Source organism: Acipenser ruthenus, chromosome 16 (genome assembly GCF_902713425.1).
Source record: "Acipenser ruthenus chromosome 16, fAciRut3.2 maternal haplotype, whole genome shotgun sequence".
Classification (NCBI taxonomy): Eukaryota; Metazoa; Chordata; class Actinopteri; order Acipenseriformes; family Acipenseridae; genus Acipenser; species Acipenser ruthenus.
The window spans coordinates 21,299,570-21,319,878 of record NC_081204.1 but is presented as its reverse complement, the minus strand read 5'-3'; the positions used below and the strand labels follow the sequence as shown (position 1 = coordinate 21,319,878).

Sequence of the window (20,309 nt, the reverse complement as noted above, 5' to 3'; positions counted from 1 at the left end):
AAACTGTAATATATATATATAACCACAGTTAAGCAGATTCAGGGTGAAATGAAATATTCCTTAACCCATATTCATTAGGTATAGCCTTCTATATTTTACAGAGAGGTTTGTTGATTGCTATCTGAGTGCATTCATTACTGTCTTGAATGTTGCATAGGTTTACTCTTGAACTATATACTGGGCATATAGCTCATTGCTGTACAGAAAAAAATAACTTGAAATTTACATGAATAACTGACTACCTCAGCCCATCAAAGATGATGTACATTTTGATGAATATCTCTCCCTAAATGTCATTAGTATTGCTTGATTACTGTAGCTCATGTTGTGTGTTAGAAATTGATGGAATGAACATTGCATTTGGAATGCATTACGAAGGTCAGTCAGTTCAAGTGTGCCCTTTTTTTAATTAGTCTTTGGAGAGAGGGTGATACTTTTGCAGTGACCTGGTAAATCAGGATTTCAGGATGCATTTGTTTAGTGAATTGTTTACAGCGGTGCAAAGCCATTAAATGACCCCTCCCGTATGACAGGCAGGACAGGTTTTTGTTTTTTTTCTCCTTGATAGATATAAAGTGCTGCTTGTGTAGACCTATACAAAACCAACCTTTAAACTAACGCAATTAAAATCTTAATAAAAAGGCCTTATTTTATTTAACTGTGATGCGAAGGGAGGTTGGTGGATGTCATGCCAATAATGTCTTCACTTGATACTGTTTATACTAGTACTGAAGGGAATACTAAATAGACCCAACTACCCTGATCTCATCAATGCGAACAATCTGCAGCTGCCTTTTTTCCATTCAAAACATCAAGTTAGGTACACCCTAAAACCCAATTCCAACAACTGTGCAAAAATGGTAAGTTTGATGATCAGAAGGCATTCTTTGGAGGACCTTGGAGCTAGTGGATAGCAGTTCCAGCTTGTATTTCTACTACAGACAATGCCATTATCGCTGTATATCGAATTCTAAAATATCATGGGTAAACTAATTCAGCAGTAATAAGTTCTTCAAGAACATTTGTAGACTCTACAGTCAAAGTATAGGGACTGTTTTGTACTGATGGAGGATACATTCAGTAAAAATAAATGTGAAGTTTAAAATCTAGTGTGTTCATATTACAAAAAAGAAAAGTCACGCCGTGGTTGAGAGGCGAAGGCAAGGTATCTCTCTTGTCCAGTATGACATTGTAATTGAAAATGGAAGCAGGTGGTTACTGTTCCTATTGGTAATGAATACATCTTGTAATCTTCCATTGATTGATGGATGTAATCATAGTATTGTGGGGTAAATGGAATTATAGACGTGGTCAATATAAATATGCTGAACGTTTTCTATTTGAGGGCTTCTGTGCCAAAACCCCCTGCAGATCAGCGTTCCCTCTAAGGCTACATTACAGAATCATTGGCAACAGCCTTCGCACTCAGTTTATTAACTTTTGCAAGTTCTCAGAATTGTCAGCTTCAGTCGAGACTCCAACATCAAGGTAAGCGTTAACATAAGAATCTTTGCGTCTGTGACTCTTGCAGCGGATTCCCCTCTGTAATTCGTGCAGTGCTTGCTAACAGCCGTGTAGATCAGCCTGTAAGCTCTGAGTCTGCGTGAACGTAACCTGCAGGGCGACATCATTGCAGGATTCTAGTGACAATGCTAGCGATGCTGCACCTGCTGTTGCTAGCCAAGAATGTTTTAATAAAACATGTGACAACCTTCCTGCTACAGATATCGAGCTAAAAATCTACCGAGTTCAAAATCAAGCACAAAAGGTAAACAACCAAAAGCACACTCTGGGTTACTGATAATGATGATAATAATAATTAACACAATATTGTTAACATTTTAAATATTATTTTTTTCCCATTGTATTTGAGATTGTGTGGCATCTCTAAAGCCACACGTCTGCACATGTAGGACTGTGTTTATTTTTATGTTTGCTTGTTTGTTACAATAGTAGCATTAATTAAACACTAGTTTGTCGTGTGAACTGTATCTGCCTTTCTAAAGGCTGATGGAAAGGCATGGGGTATCAGTGGGTGCAGATCATAAAGAAAACACTATGCCTGGCAGTTTGTGGCTGCGCTAAATGAACCAGTTGAGTCAGAACCTGCAAATGCTTGGGGAGAATTGAAGTTCCACACTTTGATTTTAGAAGCACAGACATGGCAACAAAGAAGCAGCTGCTGCTTTTCGTAAAAATATCTGTCAAGTTTACATTTAGTAAAAATGTATACTCTATTAAAAATGTACAATATGGCAGCAGCAATTCGCTAGTAAATACAGAAATCTTATACACAGAAGAATGGTAATGTAGCTCCAGACAAATCGGGTTTCCTTACTACGAGATGTATATTTATATACATTCTGTGACTGCAGTTAAACCATACTTTTTAATGTGATCGTGTGAGAACTGAAACGCTCGTAATCACTAACAAATAATACTAGCCTGTCTGGGGTGGTTATATGGTTCAGTTATATCATCATAGTTCTGTGTCACAGCCTTTTTTCTTTGTGTGGTATAATAATAAATCCTATGTAATAATATAGGATCCTATATAAATATATAAATAGATTTTAGTTGGCTATATTACACTTTTGAGTATACTAGTGTGGTTTTATAGGATTTCTCTGCTTGTTAGTCAGAACTGAAGATTAAGTTTCTCAAGGTGGTTGAAGGCAGTTCCAGTGTTTTATACAATAGTATAAAGCAATGCTATACAGACCACCAGTTAAGCATGCAGTCTATATCTGTGATGCAGTTATGACAGGGTCTCAGACAGGCTTCTTAAAGGTAAACATATGCGTCATAGATTCTGTATTTATTATTGAGAAGCAGAGGCAGAGCCAGAATAAATGTCTTGTATGTTTAAATGTAAAGCAAATTCAAAAATTGTTGAGGTACTGATAATTTACCTTTCTAAGTCAAAACGACAAGTCTGTCAGTATCTTAGAGGGAATGCTGCTCGTGATGCTGTGTTCCTTATTTGTGGTACCAGAACAGGATTCAATTGAATGTGTTGTACCCTCTGCGATACTGCACAAAAATGCCTACGCAGTTCTGTGATAAAAATTATTTCCATTACACGAGAGTAGATGTTAAAACTTCATGCTGATTTGAACTCGGCTCTCGCCAAGATAAGCACCAACTAAGACGTAGCTTTACAGTAAACTAATGTGATCCATATGTGTCTCCATCCATTTACATTTCCTTCCATATGATGATGTAGATATCCTTCTGTCTGGTGTTAATGGCTGAAGTGTAATGCTGGCTCCAGGGATCAGCTTATTTTGCCTCCCTGGCGCATCAGCACACACAACGGCTGCGATGCTGGCTCCGGGGATCAACCACAGTGCGGTCTCCCCAGCGCATCAGCATGACAACCGTCTGGATTGAGCTAAGTAGGGTACATCTCTGGGGTCTTCAAGTGGGCACCTTCCATCCTCAGTGTTTCGTCGACTAGCCCACGACACCTGAAGAGGGCTTGACGGTGATTCTGGTGTCCCAGCATCACCCCCCTCTGTCCCCAAATTGCCAGACATTACTGCATCACACAAGCAGCCATTTTCAGCGATTTATTCAATGATCCTGTGACCAGTCACAGTTCAGTTTCTCCATGTGTTTCTTATTTACTGTTTGCATACTAGATTGAGGAAGTATTTTATTGTTGAGGGGAAAAGAATCTGTCATGGGAGTTGTGTGCATGTGTGGTTTTCTGTGTGTGTGTGTGTGTGTGAAGATTCAGATCGTAGTGTTTCTTTTTGTAGGTGGACTGTGGCGAATGGCTCCCTGCAGTGCAGCAATTCTGTCAGACCTGGTTTATTGCTATTGTATTAAGAAAAGGTTGGGGTTATGCAGTACATTTAAAATCAAACTTAGGCACATTATATACGTGGGCTGCCAGAGTTTAGCTTGTATGATACTTTGTGTGTTTAATACTGTATAAAACAATAGTCTTGGTTAAAGGTGTCTGCGGAATGAATGAATGAATAAATAATGTAATAAAGCAAGCACTTTTTAAAATGTTTTTATGTCCATATATTAGAAAGAAGAATGGCTAGTGCAAATCTCTCTAAACTATTTACAGCTATGTATTTGCAAGAAATAGTTAAATGGGATGTGTAAGTAACAGGGTTTTACACCCACCGAGAGATAGCTTGAAGGTTTATTCATGGCATCTCACACCAAGGGTGTAGTAAGTCATGCAAAGTGATACTAAAACATTCATGGTTGCACTCGCTTGTTTGTTACCTCACTCTGCTGAAATGGTTAATCTATGCAGCTGACGACTGCAATGACATGTTAATGAAAGTGGTGACTTCACCTTTTAATTGTGTACAGTTGTGCAATATGAGTCAGTGTTTGTTAGTGAAGTCCTGCTCTGAGAGCTTGTAACACAGCCAGCTCTTATGTTTACATGTTTATTTTTTCAGTAAAAAGTTTGTTTCAGTGAGTTTGTTCAGTTTTGTACGATATTAAATACACCACAGCAAGCACATTGTCATAGTTTAGATTTTTCCAAGCCATTCTTTTTCATACTAATCTGAGAGCTAAATGTGATGAATGGCAGTTTTTCTAATGCAATCCACTAAGCCACATTCCACATTCCTTAAATGTTTCTTCTCAGTAGTACACTTATTAATTAGTCCCCAGTATTTCAATGCGTTCTGCTGTTGCCGTTCTTAAAATAGTCAGTTTGAGAAATAAACGCTCTTCCCTGCAGCAGCTGACCCTACATTTACTGCTTTTCATTATGGTAACGTCTTAAATTACTATGCCTGCTTCTTTTGCTGAAGAGATATTATCAGCTCATCATCTAACTAGGGAAGCTGCTGTGTAATTAATCCTCCTCAAACTCTTGATGGTAAACAGTGTAACCGAATTTATTATATCTGGGAAAGATGCGACTGCTAAAGAACAGCACTCGCACATGTTTGGTCACCATCTCAACTGTTGAATTAAACTGGGGTCAGCGTGTTCTGCTGGTTTTTATACAGTACCACTGGACTTCCAGGTATTGGTGCTCAGTCAGATTGTTATCGTCCTTCTTGCACTTCAGTTTAAAACACGTGAGAGGGCGTTTTTTTTCTTCTTTACAGACCGACGTCAGCACATAAATATTTACACGTGTTTTTAAAGGGAGAGCCAGCATTGTAACACGTGTGTTAAAAGTTACAAAATGTGTTTATTTGGGTGGAGGGTTATTAACAGACTCTGGGAGTTGCGCACACATCTCATAAAAAATGGGGGCCTGAGCCATTTCACACAGTTAAATAAGGCCCTATCAAATGCATTGCATTGCTACTAGAGAGGTGTATACTGTGTATACTGTATTGTTAGATTTGTAGACTTCTATTTTTGTGTTGAGTCCTAAAATGGTCTTTCAAAGCATTTTATGCTAAAAATGCTAGTAAAGGTCTCTGCAGCCCTGCCATGCATACATTTAGGCCTCGTACCCACACACACACACACTGAGGTTAGCGAGACAACCGTAATAACAAACTGCACTCGCTGTGGTTGGTTGTTTGCACACACACGCCTTTCACTACTGAAGTGAGTGCGCTCATTCCACGACATTCGTTAGGTTTGTGTGACGGCAGCATGGAGGCAATGTCTGAAACGATGACCACATTACTTATGCAGAAATCCACCAATCCACCACAAACTGAATTAATAACTGAACTCACTACTTGTTCCGAACAGGATTAACTAGTGCAGTTGTTGCTGCCTTTTGCAACCAAACTGTGTGTGTACTTAAACCGTATTAAGAGTAAAAGGTGAACTCGCAACCACATTTAGGCTGTGTGAGTACGAGAGCTTAGAAATGCTTTTGAGCCCTGCTCACGAGCTCGAAGTGTATTGCTGCAGGGGTAGCTGTGGTTTTCAGTGGATCCTGACCCTGCTCCACAACAGATTCCTCCCGCGTGTTTTGATCCGTGCTCCAGATCACTTTGAATTGTGGTAGATCTATAGGGGAGCTTGGGCTTTAACATGAAAATACATTGCATGCTGCAATACTGCTGTTGCTTGCAGGTGTTGGTACAGTGCGAGAGTGCACCTAGAAACGCACAGATTAAAGCATCTCTTGGATACAAAGGGGAGATTTTCATCAGCATTAAGGACAGTGTATTTACTGTTGTTTAGGTAGCAGAAGTCTCATAGGTGGACTCCAATATTAAATTGTGGATGTAAAATAAAGGATTAGTTGTGACCTCACAAAAACCAATATGTAATTTGGAGAGAAGACTTTCTCTCTCTCTCTCTCTCAACCCATAACTGTTTATGCAGAATGCTGGGGCAACTTTGTAATCGTAATCAATACTCTGCTCTTTTGATCCTCGATCAGTCCTTTATTGGCCTGTGACCCTCGGTCCCCTGTGACGAATCTGGAGACTGATGTTGATACATACATACCATGCAAACCTCTGCAAGGAAATGAGCGTGAAGCATACTGTAGCATCATAACAGATCCATATCCAAGTGCATTGATCTGGGTGAGAAAGGGCTACCAATGAAATAAGTCATGGCCTCTTTTAAAAAAGTTAGGGTTAGTGTTCTGCAAACACACATGCACATACAGGAATTTAAAGAAGCTGCAATTTCCACGGAACGAGCTCCAATACAGAAACTAAGGATTGTATGATGTAGCCCAGGCAAGTAGTAATTGAAGCTGAAATTATCACGTAATCACAATTGAGTGCTTACGAGTAAGTACTGGCCTTATTTCACCCTGCTACCATTGAATTAAATGAACTGTATAGCTAATGTATCATGATGTTAAAAGCAATTCTTAATCTTGAGCTGCCTAGTAAATGTTTTATTGCAATATGTTAACCTGTGAATACTGTGCTGCGCTCGAAATGCCTTGGGTCTCTCCTGTAGTCTGTTAAGGAACCATCCAGTCAAGAGACATTTTGAAAGGGTTAATACAGGGTGATTCCAACATGCATTGCATTGTGGGTTATTATAATACAAGATAAGCAGGTTTTCTGAGTAATTACAGGAGCGTTCTCATAGATATAGAAGGGTTTGATAGGACATGACTTCATTTTGATGTGAGTTTAGAGACGCCAGCTTATCTAGGGTATCAGTATAGTGATCAAAGCCACTTCACAGCTACAGGTATGTACTGTGGTCCCGTTTTTCTATATTTTTTGCATATTTGTCTTCTAACAGTTAGCATTGTGTTATGCCTCAAAATACAAACCATATTTACGTCGTTTTACTGTGTGGAAGTAAAAATTATTTCACTGAAAATATCGAGCTGTGAAATAATGCCTTTTGAGGTGACAGAAAAGTCTATGAAAACTAACTAGACTAGTTTCTTTGAGGGTTTTCTTAGCAATCAGTCTAATATTAATTCTACACGTCTGTTCTCTTTCCATTTATAGCGTGTATATTATCCAACATGCCTGTCTATTGTGCTGCTATAAATTGTTCAGAACTCCGCAATGAAGACACGTTGAGGAGGGATCACCTTTCACGGGTAACAAAGAAATAGACATTTACTTTATTGAGTTATTTATAAATAGTGCTGGGACAAATATCTGAATATTCAAACAAATATTTTTTTGACATGTACTCGGATACAAAAATCGTATTCGCTAGAAATGGTAGAAATACCTTGCACTTATTTACCGGCTCACCAGAATTTGCGCGACAATTTCAAAAAATTGCAAATTAAAAAGATCTCCTTGTGATATGTTAATAAATGTGAAAAAAGTGTTCTCTATGGAAAGCCATCTGGGTCAAAAATGCACTGTGCTGTTTTAGAGCGAGACAGAATCTCATGTGACAGAAAGGCAAGCACGTCATTCTGAAATGCGTCGCTTGAACAGTGCCCATCTTCCTGAAAATGTTGTGTAGTGATTTTTATGTAGACTGTATATATTATATATATTTTCTGTTATGTGGAATGTAGAGTGAGAACCAAAACGGTGAGTTTTTTCCCCTTCACTTTACAATGCCATTTCCACATTTTGTTTTATTTCAGTGTTTTGAAGTTAAATTTCAGTTTGTTTGCTTGTTCAGCTACAAAAAAGGCACAACTTTAAGAAAACGTGTCTATGGCCACTGTTTACTGTGAAGAAACGGCAATGGCAATGAATAAAAATAAAACAAAAAAATGCGTTGTCAACTTTATGTACTGTTTTTCAGGAATAAACAAAACAACATTTAACTTGAGCTGCTATTTGGTATCCTTTGTTTTGTAGTTAATTCACTGAGGTAAAGTAAGTCCCACACAACTTATTCTTTACTGCTGGGATATTTTTCTGTTTTAGTGTGTTGCATATTGTAAGGTCTTGCTGTAAATAAAGGCACACACACGGGCCACGGCCACACCCCCTGCCCCTGCTGCTATGCCGTCTCTGCCTGTGTTCAGAGCAATATAATGGCTTTTATTGCTTTTTGAAAAATGAACGACTATCTGAACAAATATTTAAATTATGAGCGAATATCTGAACATGAAAATCCCGTGTTCGTCCCAGCACTATTTATAAATAATAGTGCTTGCTTACTGGTATCTGTATAAATGCTTTTAAGGAATGGAGATCGGTTGAAGCAGTAATTCAGTATGTATAGTACACAAACTTTTTTTGTTTGCTTAGAATATAGACAATTGAAACATGTGCAAAGCTGTACACATATTAAGAGTTATGTTAATAATTTATAGCAAGTGAATAAGGGTGCCAAGTGTGTGTGTGTGTGTGTGTGTTTTAATAAATAAATAAATAAATAAATAAAAAACACAAATATTTTACCAGGTGTTTTTTTCCAGATTTAATTTAAATCTAGTATTTTTTTTAATAGATAAAAAAAAAAAAAATCCCCCCAGATTTAGCTTTATACATATATATTTTAACAAACGTCTGAAGTTTTTTTTAAATTTGTAATATATAAATATTGAAAATGCTTAAGTCACAAATTCAACATTTTAAAATCAATTTGACAATTAAATCTCTGAAAATCTGGGTTTTGTCAAAATATTTATTTTGCAAGCTAAATCACATTTAACCCTTTGCGGTCCTATGTCGGACCTGGTCCGACATTGCAATTATTCCTATCCGGTCCAATTTCAGACCCTGTCCAACATCATCAAAAAAAATGCAAAAAAATGGTTTCTAGTTGTTTTTTCTCTGGAAAATGCCGAGAAAAACATTCAATGGCCGAGTGGGAACGACAGGAGCCGAAAAAAAAAAGGGCATATGATTAGTCATACTTGCCCCTGCCATCAGATAGGGGCGGCCATAAGGAAACAAGCTGGCTGTTACTGAATCAGCGCACAGAGAATATCACGGGCATTTGCAGAGCTTTTTTGAGATGTTATAGTAATAAAATAATGAATTGGATTGCATTATTGAGGAGTTTGGTGATGAAACGAGTGATCAGGAGATGATTGATCGGTATGTATTATTATTATTATTATTATTATTATTATTATTATTATTATTATTTATTTCTTAGCCTATGTGAAAGCGATAGCGAACGAAAGGGTGGGGTGGGGCTGGAGATGCCTTGTGAGTGCTTTGTTGATATGCAGGGCCTTTTAAACCCGTTTGACTGGGGGGGAAAAAAATATTTAAACAGCGCGTCTAAAATTAAATGCGCGTGTGAAAATAAATTGGACCTGACGCGCCTAACACGCACTTAATAAATTGACTGCAAAGGGTTAATGGGGCTGGTCACATGGGCGGGGATCATTTGCATTTTTGCTTCAGATTTAGCATTCAAAATATTTATTTTGACAAAACCAGATTTATTTTCACAGAATTATATTTTTCAAATTTAATTGCTAACCTCAGATTTATTTTAGATTTATTTGTCAGCTAAATATTGACTGGCCAAGTGTAAAAATCACATTTTAATTTTAGTGTGCCTTTTCACTGATTTAATTTGTTAGATTCCCAGATTTAACATGTCAGTTAAATGTTGTAAAAGAAAAACCACAACAAAAATGATTTATATAATTGTTCTATTGAAATATGTAAATTAAAGCAAAGATTCAGCTTTATAATAAAACCAAAATAACATGCTGTGGCAGGGATGCAGCCCTGACGCTGTAATATAAAATGTAGTGTTTTTGTAAATATTTGTATTAATTTAATAATGTGTGTGAATGGTGTTTGTTTTGACTGCGTTTGGCAGAGATGGGGTTAAAAGCTGTCCCTGCCAAACACACATGTCATGTGACCAGAGTTAATTGTTTTGTTGTTGATTAGCTCTGGCCACAGACTATAAAATCATTCCGAGCCTGTACCTCTGTGTGATTTTGATATTTTGCAGCATTCATTGATCCTTCTACAATACAAAGGTCGCCAGTGCTTGAAGAAAAGCAAGCCCATGCCATCACACAACCTCCATCATGTTTAACGCTGGGCATGATGAACTTTTGATGAGCTCCTCCAAACTTTTATTTATTTATTTATTAATTTATTATTATTATTATTATTATTATTATTATTATTATTATTATTATTATTATTGCTTTCTTGGTGATATTTTGGATTCATCTTGCTTTTTGTAGTTTTCTAATAAAATTAGTTTTGAAGTACTGTACATTTTCAAATTTCCTTTTATTGAACTTAATTTGTTTAAAGAAATTCATTGTAACTTTATAATGTGAGTGAATTTGTTACACTGTGTAATGTTGAAAAACACTAAGTTGCCTTGGATAAAGGCATCTGCCAGATAACTAAATAATAATATTATTTCCATTTCCTATGTATCTTACGATTACATTTCTATTAAAATCTACTGTAATTTGAAATTATACATGATTACATTTCTTTCTCTATTTCCTGACGTAAAATCTCTATTTGTAACAGATGGGAAAATGTAAAAGTTATGTTACTTATTATGAAGCGCAGACAAGGTCCCCTGAGGTGAAGTGTAGGTCAAACACAGCCTAAGATGAAGATGATGAGGAGGAGGATTTTAAAGATGACCAATGGGGCAACTCGTGTATTTCCTCCCTATAGTGATAAGACACCAAATTGTTCATGTCTTTCCAGATCTTATTAAAATTATAATGTAAATCTTCTATCAATTTGCTGTTTGCTTGTGTTGCCTTTTGCTTTTATTTACTCTGTGCAATACCTCATTTAATCTGTAAAGGTTTGTCATGTACCTTTATGTAAAGTTACTCTCTATTAACGTGTGCAATTTTACATCAGGACAAATCCACTTGACTTGTAGATTTTAATGTTATGTTTTATCAGAAAAAAGTAAGGGGGATAAAAGTTGTCAAGGAAAAGTTACAGAAAAAAATCCTTAATGTAATTGTAAGTTAATGCAAGATTAAAACTATTTTCATATCATACGTTCTGTACCTTAAATGTTCTTATTAAAATCCTAGTATAGCACTTATTTAAGATACAGCTCTTAGAATACTTAGCCCCATCATATCCAATGTAAAGTTACACAAATGTTGAGGCTGTTATGTCCCAGGTGGGACACCGCTGCTGTACCCTTGAGCAAGGTACTTTACCCAGATTGCTCCAGTAAAATCCCAACTGTGTAAATGGGTGTCAGAATTTGTATGTAAAAATAATTAATTGTACCTTTTGTTGCATTGGATAATTGGATGAAATCAATTATGAGGGTACCGTTGAAATAATCGGGTGTATTTATGTATGTATGTACAGGAGGTATTTTATTTATTTATTAATATGACTATCAAAAATCCTGCAGAAAAAGGTCAGTCTTCTAAGCTATTGATGAGCTGTCTGACCTTCTCTATTACCACCCTTCATTCAGGGTTTTTATTTAACCATCAATAAACACACCCGTTTTGTAAATCAATATTTTCATGTAATTTGTGATTTTAATGTATTACCGGAACAAGTCAAAGTTTAAACAACGAAACACCCCTTTTGTATCTGCGCTCCTATCTGTTGCTTTATAGGGTATGAAGTTCCTTACCTAGGCAATACGGCCGTCCGGTTTGCATACTGCTGCTAGGAGAGTTTCCATGCAAGTTTCCGATCTAATCCTACTACTGGGTTTACATACTGCTGCTTGGATTTTCCATGGGCGTGTCTGATCTAATCCGTCTACATTTATGAACGTTCTCTTCCCCAGCCCCCAGGCCCCTCCCCTCTTCCAACTCCATATAGAAATTCTGTACCGGCAACATGAATTATAGAGGACAGGAATGGACACGTGGTTTAAACATGGTGTGACTAGCAAGAAGCTGCAGTGCATGTCTCCTTAACACACTTTTGTAAAGTGCAACAGAATTGATTTAAGACTTTGGGCACAAAGCAGTAAGCTGCCAGAGCGTTTTTCTTGATTAAAAACAAAACTCAGCCTCTGTATGTGAAACATAAATTATGCTATTTTGGCATAATCTCTTCTTACTGCACACACCTTCGATTTAAAATGCAAGCCTGGGTTATGTTCCCTGCAGTTTTTTTTTGAGTGGGGGTGGTAAAATCTAATCCTGTCTGTCAGTTTCCTTCTCTCACTCTGTCGCTCTCTCTGTCTGTCTCTCTGTCTCAAAGTGTTTTGTTTCCCTGTTTTGCAGTGCCCTTAAAGACAGCCGCTTTCCCCCCATGACGAGGGAAGAGTTGCCACGGCTTTTCTGCTCCGTGTCTCTGCTCACCAACTTTGAAGATGTTGGTGATTATCTAGACTGGGAGGTAAGAGACGAGAGAGCTTCTCAGACGTGCACAGAGGAATTCAATACAGTGGCTGGAGGGGGGAGGGCGTGTGTATGCTTGGGGAATAACACATGCAAATTGGTTTTGAATGATGCTGAAAATGATCGTTTGATAGAAGAAAGCTGTGGAATCACAGCTGAGTACATTAGCAGTGCATTGCCTCGCTCATTCTGTGTTCTAATTTATACTGCACTCTTGTCAAAAAGGAAAAAAAATGCATAATGAATGAAATCATCTAAAGTGACTGACTCCTGCAAATCCTTTAAAGATGCCAATTTCATGTTTTCAATGTTGAGCATAGTTATTGTGTACATGTGACTTTGGTTTCTGCATGGTGAAGACCAAACACTATTTTACTATGGGCATTGAGATTGTACTTTTTTTTATTTATTCTTTTGTTTGTTATACTAACAAAGAATATTGCAAGCCAACTGCCAATATAACCAAACTCAATTCCTTTCCAAAATGACCTGCTTTGTAATGAAGTGCAGTACTTGAAGACAATAGACCTTTCCCTCTTGTTGGTCCACCTTGCATATAATACATGCATCTGCATAGTAGCAGTCTGGGGCTGAGTTTTGAGCTTTTGCCATTGAATGTTAACAGAAAGCAATTTTGTGGTTCCTCATTTTACTATAGCCTCAATGTAGTACCCTATCAAGTACGAAATGTAACCATCACCTCATGGGTATTTATCCATAAAGACCCTGTAACCTGAATAAATATAACAGCTTGCTCGTCGGAGCCTGTGACGAAGTCATGCCCGCCCCGAGGGCATAAATAGACTGCACACACATATCTCAATATCATTTTTCCTTTTATGAGACGAGAGAGACTATGAACAGTTAAGTGAGTATACTTTTATCTGCTTATGCGCTTGTGTAATTACACTGTTAATGCTATTTATATTTACATGATTATAGTAATTGCTATTTACACGTTTGTGCACTCAGCTGTGGTTTTTAAGTCCCTTAGCGGCCTTGTGCTCCATGAGAAGCTGGCGGCTCCGTCGCCCCTTCCCTGGGATCGAATAACCTTAAGTCAGCTACTTGTGTTCTCTCTCCGGCTGCTAGCTTCGTTGAAGTTGAAAATAAAATTCTACCTAATTAACAGTAATCGAGTGTTTACTGTTTTGTGTGAATTGTTTCTCGTGTGTATTTTTCTTTTTCTTTTCACAGAAATACTAGCGCACCTGTTGGACCGAGACATGTGCTTCAGGTTAAAACTGCTTGCAGTTTTCTTCCTCAGTGTCTCATTGCCACATTATTTCTGCTTGCAGAATTATTGTGAAGACTGTTAGGGCTCTAACAGCAGGCTTTCCTCAGTTTTTGGTCTGTTTGGGTTTGCTAGGGCAATCCCTATAGATCCCTCCCGTGGTAACTGGGTCCAGACCTACTCCTGTTCCTGCCGGTACACTGTACATTGAACGAGGTTACCGTCCAGATTCACTAGCACTTGCTGGGCTCAGCTCTGCTTCGGGTGTGGCTGTCCGCAGCTCCTCCCGTAGTGTTTCGTTGCCGCCCTGGTCTCTGCGTGCAGTGCCAGTGGGAAGGCTGGCATGGCTCTGACAGCGGGCTTTCCCCAGTCAGGGCTGTGTTGGTTTGCCTACAGCTGTATAGGTGGGCACCCCTATATATTGCTTCTGCAGTAACTGTGGGTCACAGACGTGCTCCGTTCTTGACCCGGTATACGTACCAAACAGTGAACAAGGTTACTGCACCGGGGTACCCGAATTGTACCCCAACGAGTACCACCGGACCTTATCGGACTGGGTGTACCGCCACCGACTGGTGAACCACCACTAAACTGTACCGTACCGAGTGTACCACCACAGAGTGTAACACTTCCTGAACCATACCTTGCAAGGTACTGTACAGCACAGCACTAGTGCTCAGGCACCGTGCAACTGTGAACCGATCGGTTCATCTCTGTTCATTTTGCTGTCTGCTTGGTTCAACCTCCATTCATCACCGTTCAGACTTGGTTCAAAGGTGGTATTGTGGTACAAAACAGTGATACTATCCCTAGTCCAGGACCAGCGGACTGATTTTGAGTCTCGACTTCTACTATTTTTATCTGTTTTTACAGTACTTTGCCTGTAACATACTGTACAGCGGCGGTGCTGCTTGTGTTGTTTGAGACAGCAGGTTTTTGTTAAGTACTGTATACTGCACCAGCCCTGTTACAGTACGTACTTTATACAGGAGCTGCAGCTCCCGTCCTGTTACACAGCGGCGTTGCTGCTTGAGCAGACGTGTCCAGCCTTGGCTGGGGCATTGCCTAGAATGGCAGTGGGGGCGTAGGTGAGGTGTAACCCCCATCGAGCACTAATGTACCTACCTGCACCAAATCTGTACCAAACACAAGCTGAGGCAGCAACTGTGCATTGCTTGCTATTTGCATAATGCTTGGGTTTTATCCAGTGACACATGCAAAGCCAGTCTGCCTGTCTGATACCAAGCAGGCCTTGCTGACAGCCCAGTTGCTGTCTTTATCAAACCGCTTTTCTGTGAGTTATGTACATTTCTCCAAGGCACTCTGCGTCTCAAGGCCAGCCTACCTGTGGACAAGCAGATGCTCTTCCTGCCTGAGGCAGCAGCACGCAGCGGAGGCACGGGTAAACTGTATTCTGGGAGTTTTTAGTGTTCATTCATTCTCCAAGAGTACGTTTTGAGAAATGTTTCTCCTTCAGCTCTACAGAACACTGTGCGTCTCTTTCCTGTGCTATGCTCTTCCCCATCACCCTCTCATAGAGACAGTCTGAACAGTTTGTCTGTTATGGGGCTAAGTCCCATGGTAAAGCCCTGTCTAAGCAGAGGCTATCCAAATGCATCACACAGTCAAGACTGCACATGAACGAGCCAACTTGCTCCCTCCAGAAAAGCTTACTGCCCACTCCACCAGGGGCATGACAACTTCGTGGGCTTTGTCCCAGGGTGCATCTGTCAAAGACATTTACAATGCAGCGGTGTGGGCTACTCCGCATACCTTTACGCGGTTCTATCGGCTGAAGATCCACAAGAGTGTTGAGGGCGACTTCCGGGTCGACCCCTTACAACAAAAACTTTAGAGGTGAGTTCTCCCTACATTTTTTTAGCCCTAGCTATTAGTACTGGGGTTCCTCATGGTAACACGCAAGGTAGCCTTGGCTGAACCTTGTGGCATTCCGGTCTGCAGTAATTGCCTTGCGTCAGCTTTGGTATTTTTACCCATGAGGTAATGGTTGCATTTCGTAGTTGATAGGGGAGGTTGTTATCCTAACCCTGGCTCCCTGAAATAGAAATGTAACCATTAACCTTCAAGGTCGCTGCGTCTATGATTGCAGCAGTCTCAAAGGAAAAATGAGATTGAGATCAGTGTGTGCAGTCTATTTATGCAGTCTTTGTTATATCTATTCAGGTTACAGGGTCTTTTAAGGATCTTTTTTTAAAACCTTTTTACAAGTGCAACCTAGCCAAGAAAGGCAGCAGCAACACAATAAAACACGGTACTAAAACACACAAAAATAAAATAAAAATCATAATAATACAGTCAACAATCAGTGAAACAGCCAACAATCAAATAGTAACAAACAGTACCAAGTCTTCTCAGCTACTTAAAACATGCACAACTCTCAACTAGATAATCGTGCAGCTTACTCTTATTGTAGTAAAGGTGTTCGGGACTGCAACTTAAGTTTTTAGATTGTAAATCATTCCAAAACCAAGGAGCAAAATAAGCAAATGATCTCTTAGCAGCCTCTGTACGCACTTTAGGAACTGTAAAATTAAAAATGTGTGCATTCTATTACTGTAGTTACAAAAAGTGACTATAAAGTATTATATATATATATATATATATATATATATATATATATATATATATATATATATATATATATATATATATATATATATATAATATTATTATTATTTATTTCTTAGACGCCCTTATCCAGGGCGACTTACAATTGTTACAAGATATCACATTATACATTATACAGATATCACATTATTTTTACATACAATTACCCATTTATACAGTTGGGTTTTTACTGGAGCAATCTAGGTAAAGTACCTTGCTCAAGGGTACAACAGCAGTGTCCTCCACTGGGGATTGAACCCACAACCCTCCAGTGAAGAGTCCAGAGCCCTAACCACTACTCCACTATGGAGGTAATTTACAAAGAATAGCCTTATACAACCGAATATACCAGTGCTTCAACCTTTGCAAAGCCAAGGAGGTCCAGCCAACCAAACTGTTTAACACACAGTGATGTACTGTAACTTTCATTCATAATATAGCTCAAGGCTTCATGATATATAGGATCCAGTTTGCTTAATGTTAAGGGCGATGCAAACCTATAGACGGTGTCCCCATAATCAATTTGTGGTAAGAATACAAGCAATTAGCCTTTCATGAATTTATCAATATGGACCTTAAAATCGAGATTACTATCCAACCAGACACCCAGATACTTAGTTATCAACTATCTCAATAACATTGTTATCTAAAGTAACTAAGGATGATTCTTTAGTAGCATTTGTCCTTGTAGAAGGAAATACCATAGCTTTTGTCTTACTAGAATTTAAAAGAAGCTTTAGATTAACTAAGGCTCGTTGAATGGAATCAAAATCAGGCTGCAAATTATTGATTGCCAAGGAAGGGGAGGGATTACATGAGTATAAAATAGTATCATCTGCATAAAGATGGTACTTGCAGTGTCTGTTATCACGATGTTATTCATATATAGGATAAACAATAACAGGGCGAGACTAGATCCTTGAGGAACACCCTTATTTAACAAAACAGGATTTGACGTCATATTTGCATGCTTGACAATCTGTGATCTATTAGTAAGGTCATTTTGAAACCATCCAGCTGCTTGCAATCCAATACCAGCACACAATAATCTTGTATTGAGTAATGCATGATCAACCGTATCAAAGGCCTTGGAAAGATCAATAAACAGAGATAAACATGTTGATTTTTTATCTAGAGTTCATTTTGATATCATCCATAACTTTCAATGCTGCAGTCACAGTACTATGACCTGACCTCAAACCAGATTGCATATTGTTCAAAATGTTTGCATCCAAGTAAAATTTCAGTTGATTATTGACCATAGATTACAAATTTTTTGCCAAAACTAACAAATTGGAAATGGGTCTGTAGTTGTTCATGTGAGATGGATTTCCAGCTTTTAAGACAGGAGTAACATAGGCTGACTTCCAGATATTAGGCAGTTCATTTGACTCAATTGAAAGATTATAAATAATAAATAAATAAAAGTAATAAATACCCATGAGGTAATGGTTACATTTCTATTTCAGGGAACCAGGATTATGATAACCTAATGTTCAGTAACTTGCATTGTCAAAGGTTTATATGAATTTTTATAGCAGTAATCTTTTGAATTTTGGTATTTTTAATACATTTATTATATGCACATTGTGTATAGGGATGTTATTTTTTTTTGTTGGTATGTAGCAAAGCCTGTGCATTTACATTTGGCCCTAGTCACATGGCACTGTATATTACTGATCTAGTCTTAGGCACTTCTTGATCTGTTAGAATGCACTCAACTAAACATAATGTTAATCTTTTTGTGGATTTTAAAAATTGTGAAAATGTATTATGTATGTTTGTGGAAAACGCGACGACTGCCACAAAACCTGTGTTCTGCTCTACACTTCATTGTTTTGAATACTGTGTTTGGTTCAGTGTTCCCCAGGGTTAGGTTTTAAAATACCTTGAATAGACTCCAAGGCCAGTTTTACTGCTGTTTTTAACATTTAGTTCTACCATTTTACAGCATCTCCAAGTGTAACACTACAGAGCAACCCTCTCCACAATATTGGTCTGCTGGTGTTGGAGTCCCCAGTACTGGGCACAGTGTCTCAGAGAAAATATGCAATTCCCATAATTTTCAGTAAAGGTAGACAGATGGCACACCATGTGTTTAGTGGAGTCTTAACTGGAAACTGCCCAGCGAAAAAGCATGCCGGTGAAACGGAGGTGCTGCCCACGCCACACAGCGCTCCATAGTGTTGCACTGTACCTTAAGACACTTTGAAAAGAGTGATCGGAACATGCACTAGAAATTTTGGGTCTTAACATCTACACGTCATTGTTGGTGTGCAGTAGAAACCCAAGCTCTTCGGAGCCACACAGATCTCTAAACGACTTGGATAAAGTGTATTCCCGCCACAGTGTGCTACAAGCTAATGATTTGAATAGAACTTGCGTCAAGCCCAGGAAGTTAAAATGGGCAGTTCTTTGGCAGACGTCCTCTGCTATCGCTGCATCTTTTCCATGTTTAATTTTATTTAAAAAAGTGCTTCTTTCACTAATTGTATTACCACTAGATACGCTGATGAACTGGAGAACTGATAAGCTGTCTGCCCTAGTTTTGTAAGCCTCTCTCGTACGGTGCTCGTAAGGGTTGGTAAGAAATGCTTCAAACTAAATCCTTTACAGGGCACAAGATTGGAAAATAATTCCCAGGCCGGGCAGACAGACTGGTATCAGTAACTGTCTCTAAAGGGCAGATGCACTGTTCAAGCTATTGCCGTCTCAAATTTCAAATCAAGTACAACTTTTCATATTAAGGTTGCATAGTAAAGGCATAAACAGAAATATAACGTTGTGTCTGCACAGAACTTTCACTCCTAATGAAAAGCAAAACATTCTGCCCCCCCCCCCAAAAAAAAAAAAAAACTACAGTAATACTGCAATGTTTATAAGTTGTTGTATCCAAAAAATAGTAGTACTTCATTATATTTTGTATGTGCATGCTAATAGTAGTACTGCATTATATTTTGTGTGTGCATGCTAATAGTAGTACTGCATTATATTTTGTGTGTGCATGCTAATAGTAGTACTGTATTATATTTTGTGTGTGCATGCTTATTAGTATTGCATTATATTTTGTATGTGCATGCTAATTAGTATTGCATTATATTTTGTATGTGCATGCTAATTTCGGTAGTATTCTAGCATTTCTTGTCTCAGACTGTCGCAAGGAGATGTGTGATTTTGCACAAGAAACGTCTGTTTTCAATGTGCAGTTTTTATATGTATTTTTGTTTTTCAGGGTGGTTTTTATATGTGTAACCTGTGCATTTTAGTTTGGTTTAAAGAGCTCCCACTTTTATTTCCAGGTGGGTGTACATGGCATTAGGATAGAATTTTTCAATGAGAAAGGATCAAAGCGCACTGCCACCTACCTGCCAGAGGTTGCAAAGGAGCAAGGTCAGTGGTGTGTGTGTGTGTGTGTGTGCGTGCGAGAGAGAGATTGTTTGTAGTGCTTACGCAGTTAAAACAAAGGCTGCCAATAGGCTAGCATGTGGGGTTTATCAAAGGAGCCAAGTCTACATCTGTGTGGGTCGGGGTGGCTCATTGGTTTTCTGGTTGTGATTTTACAATTGTAAAGGTTATGTGTGTGTTTGCTTATTTCCTATTTCTGGTTGTGCTTTTTACAATTGTAAAGGTTATGTGTGTGTTTGCTTATTTCCTAGGTTGGGACCACATTCAGACCATAGATTCCTTATTGCGAAAGGGCGGTTACAAAGCTCCCATCACTAATGACTTCAGGAAGACCATTAAATTGACCAGGTAGGAGAACTATCAGCCAAGGTGCTCATAGACTAATCTAGCTTAAATAATAAT

At 38.5% G+C, this 20,309-nt stretch overlaps 1 protein-coding gene across 2 annotated transcripts in view; it reads left to right on the top strand.

Moving 5' to 3' along the window:
- LOC117412434 (nuclear protein AMMECR1) overlaps positions 1-20,309 on the top strand; it is an 81,920-nt gene that overhangs the window by 49,118 nt on the left and 12,493 nt on the right. For both annotated transcript variants that reach the window (XM_058989029.1, XM_058989028.1), the window contains 3 exons: positions 12,524-12,638; positions 19,802-19,892; positions 20,159-20,255. In XM_058989029.1, coding sequence (XP_058845012.1) covers positions 12,524-12,638; positions 19,802-19,892; positions 20,159-20,255 — 303 coding nt within the window. The remainder of the gene's footprint in view (positions 1-12,523; positions 12,639-19,801; positions 19,893-20,158; positions 20,256-20,309) is intronic.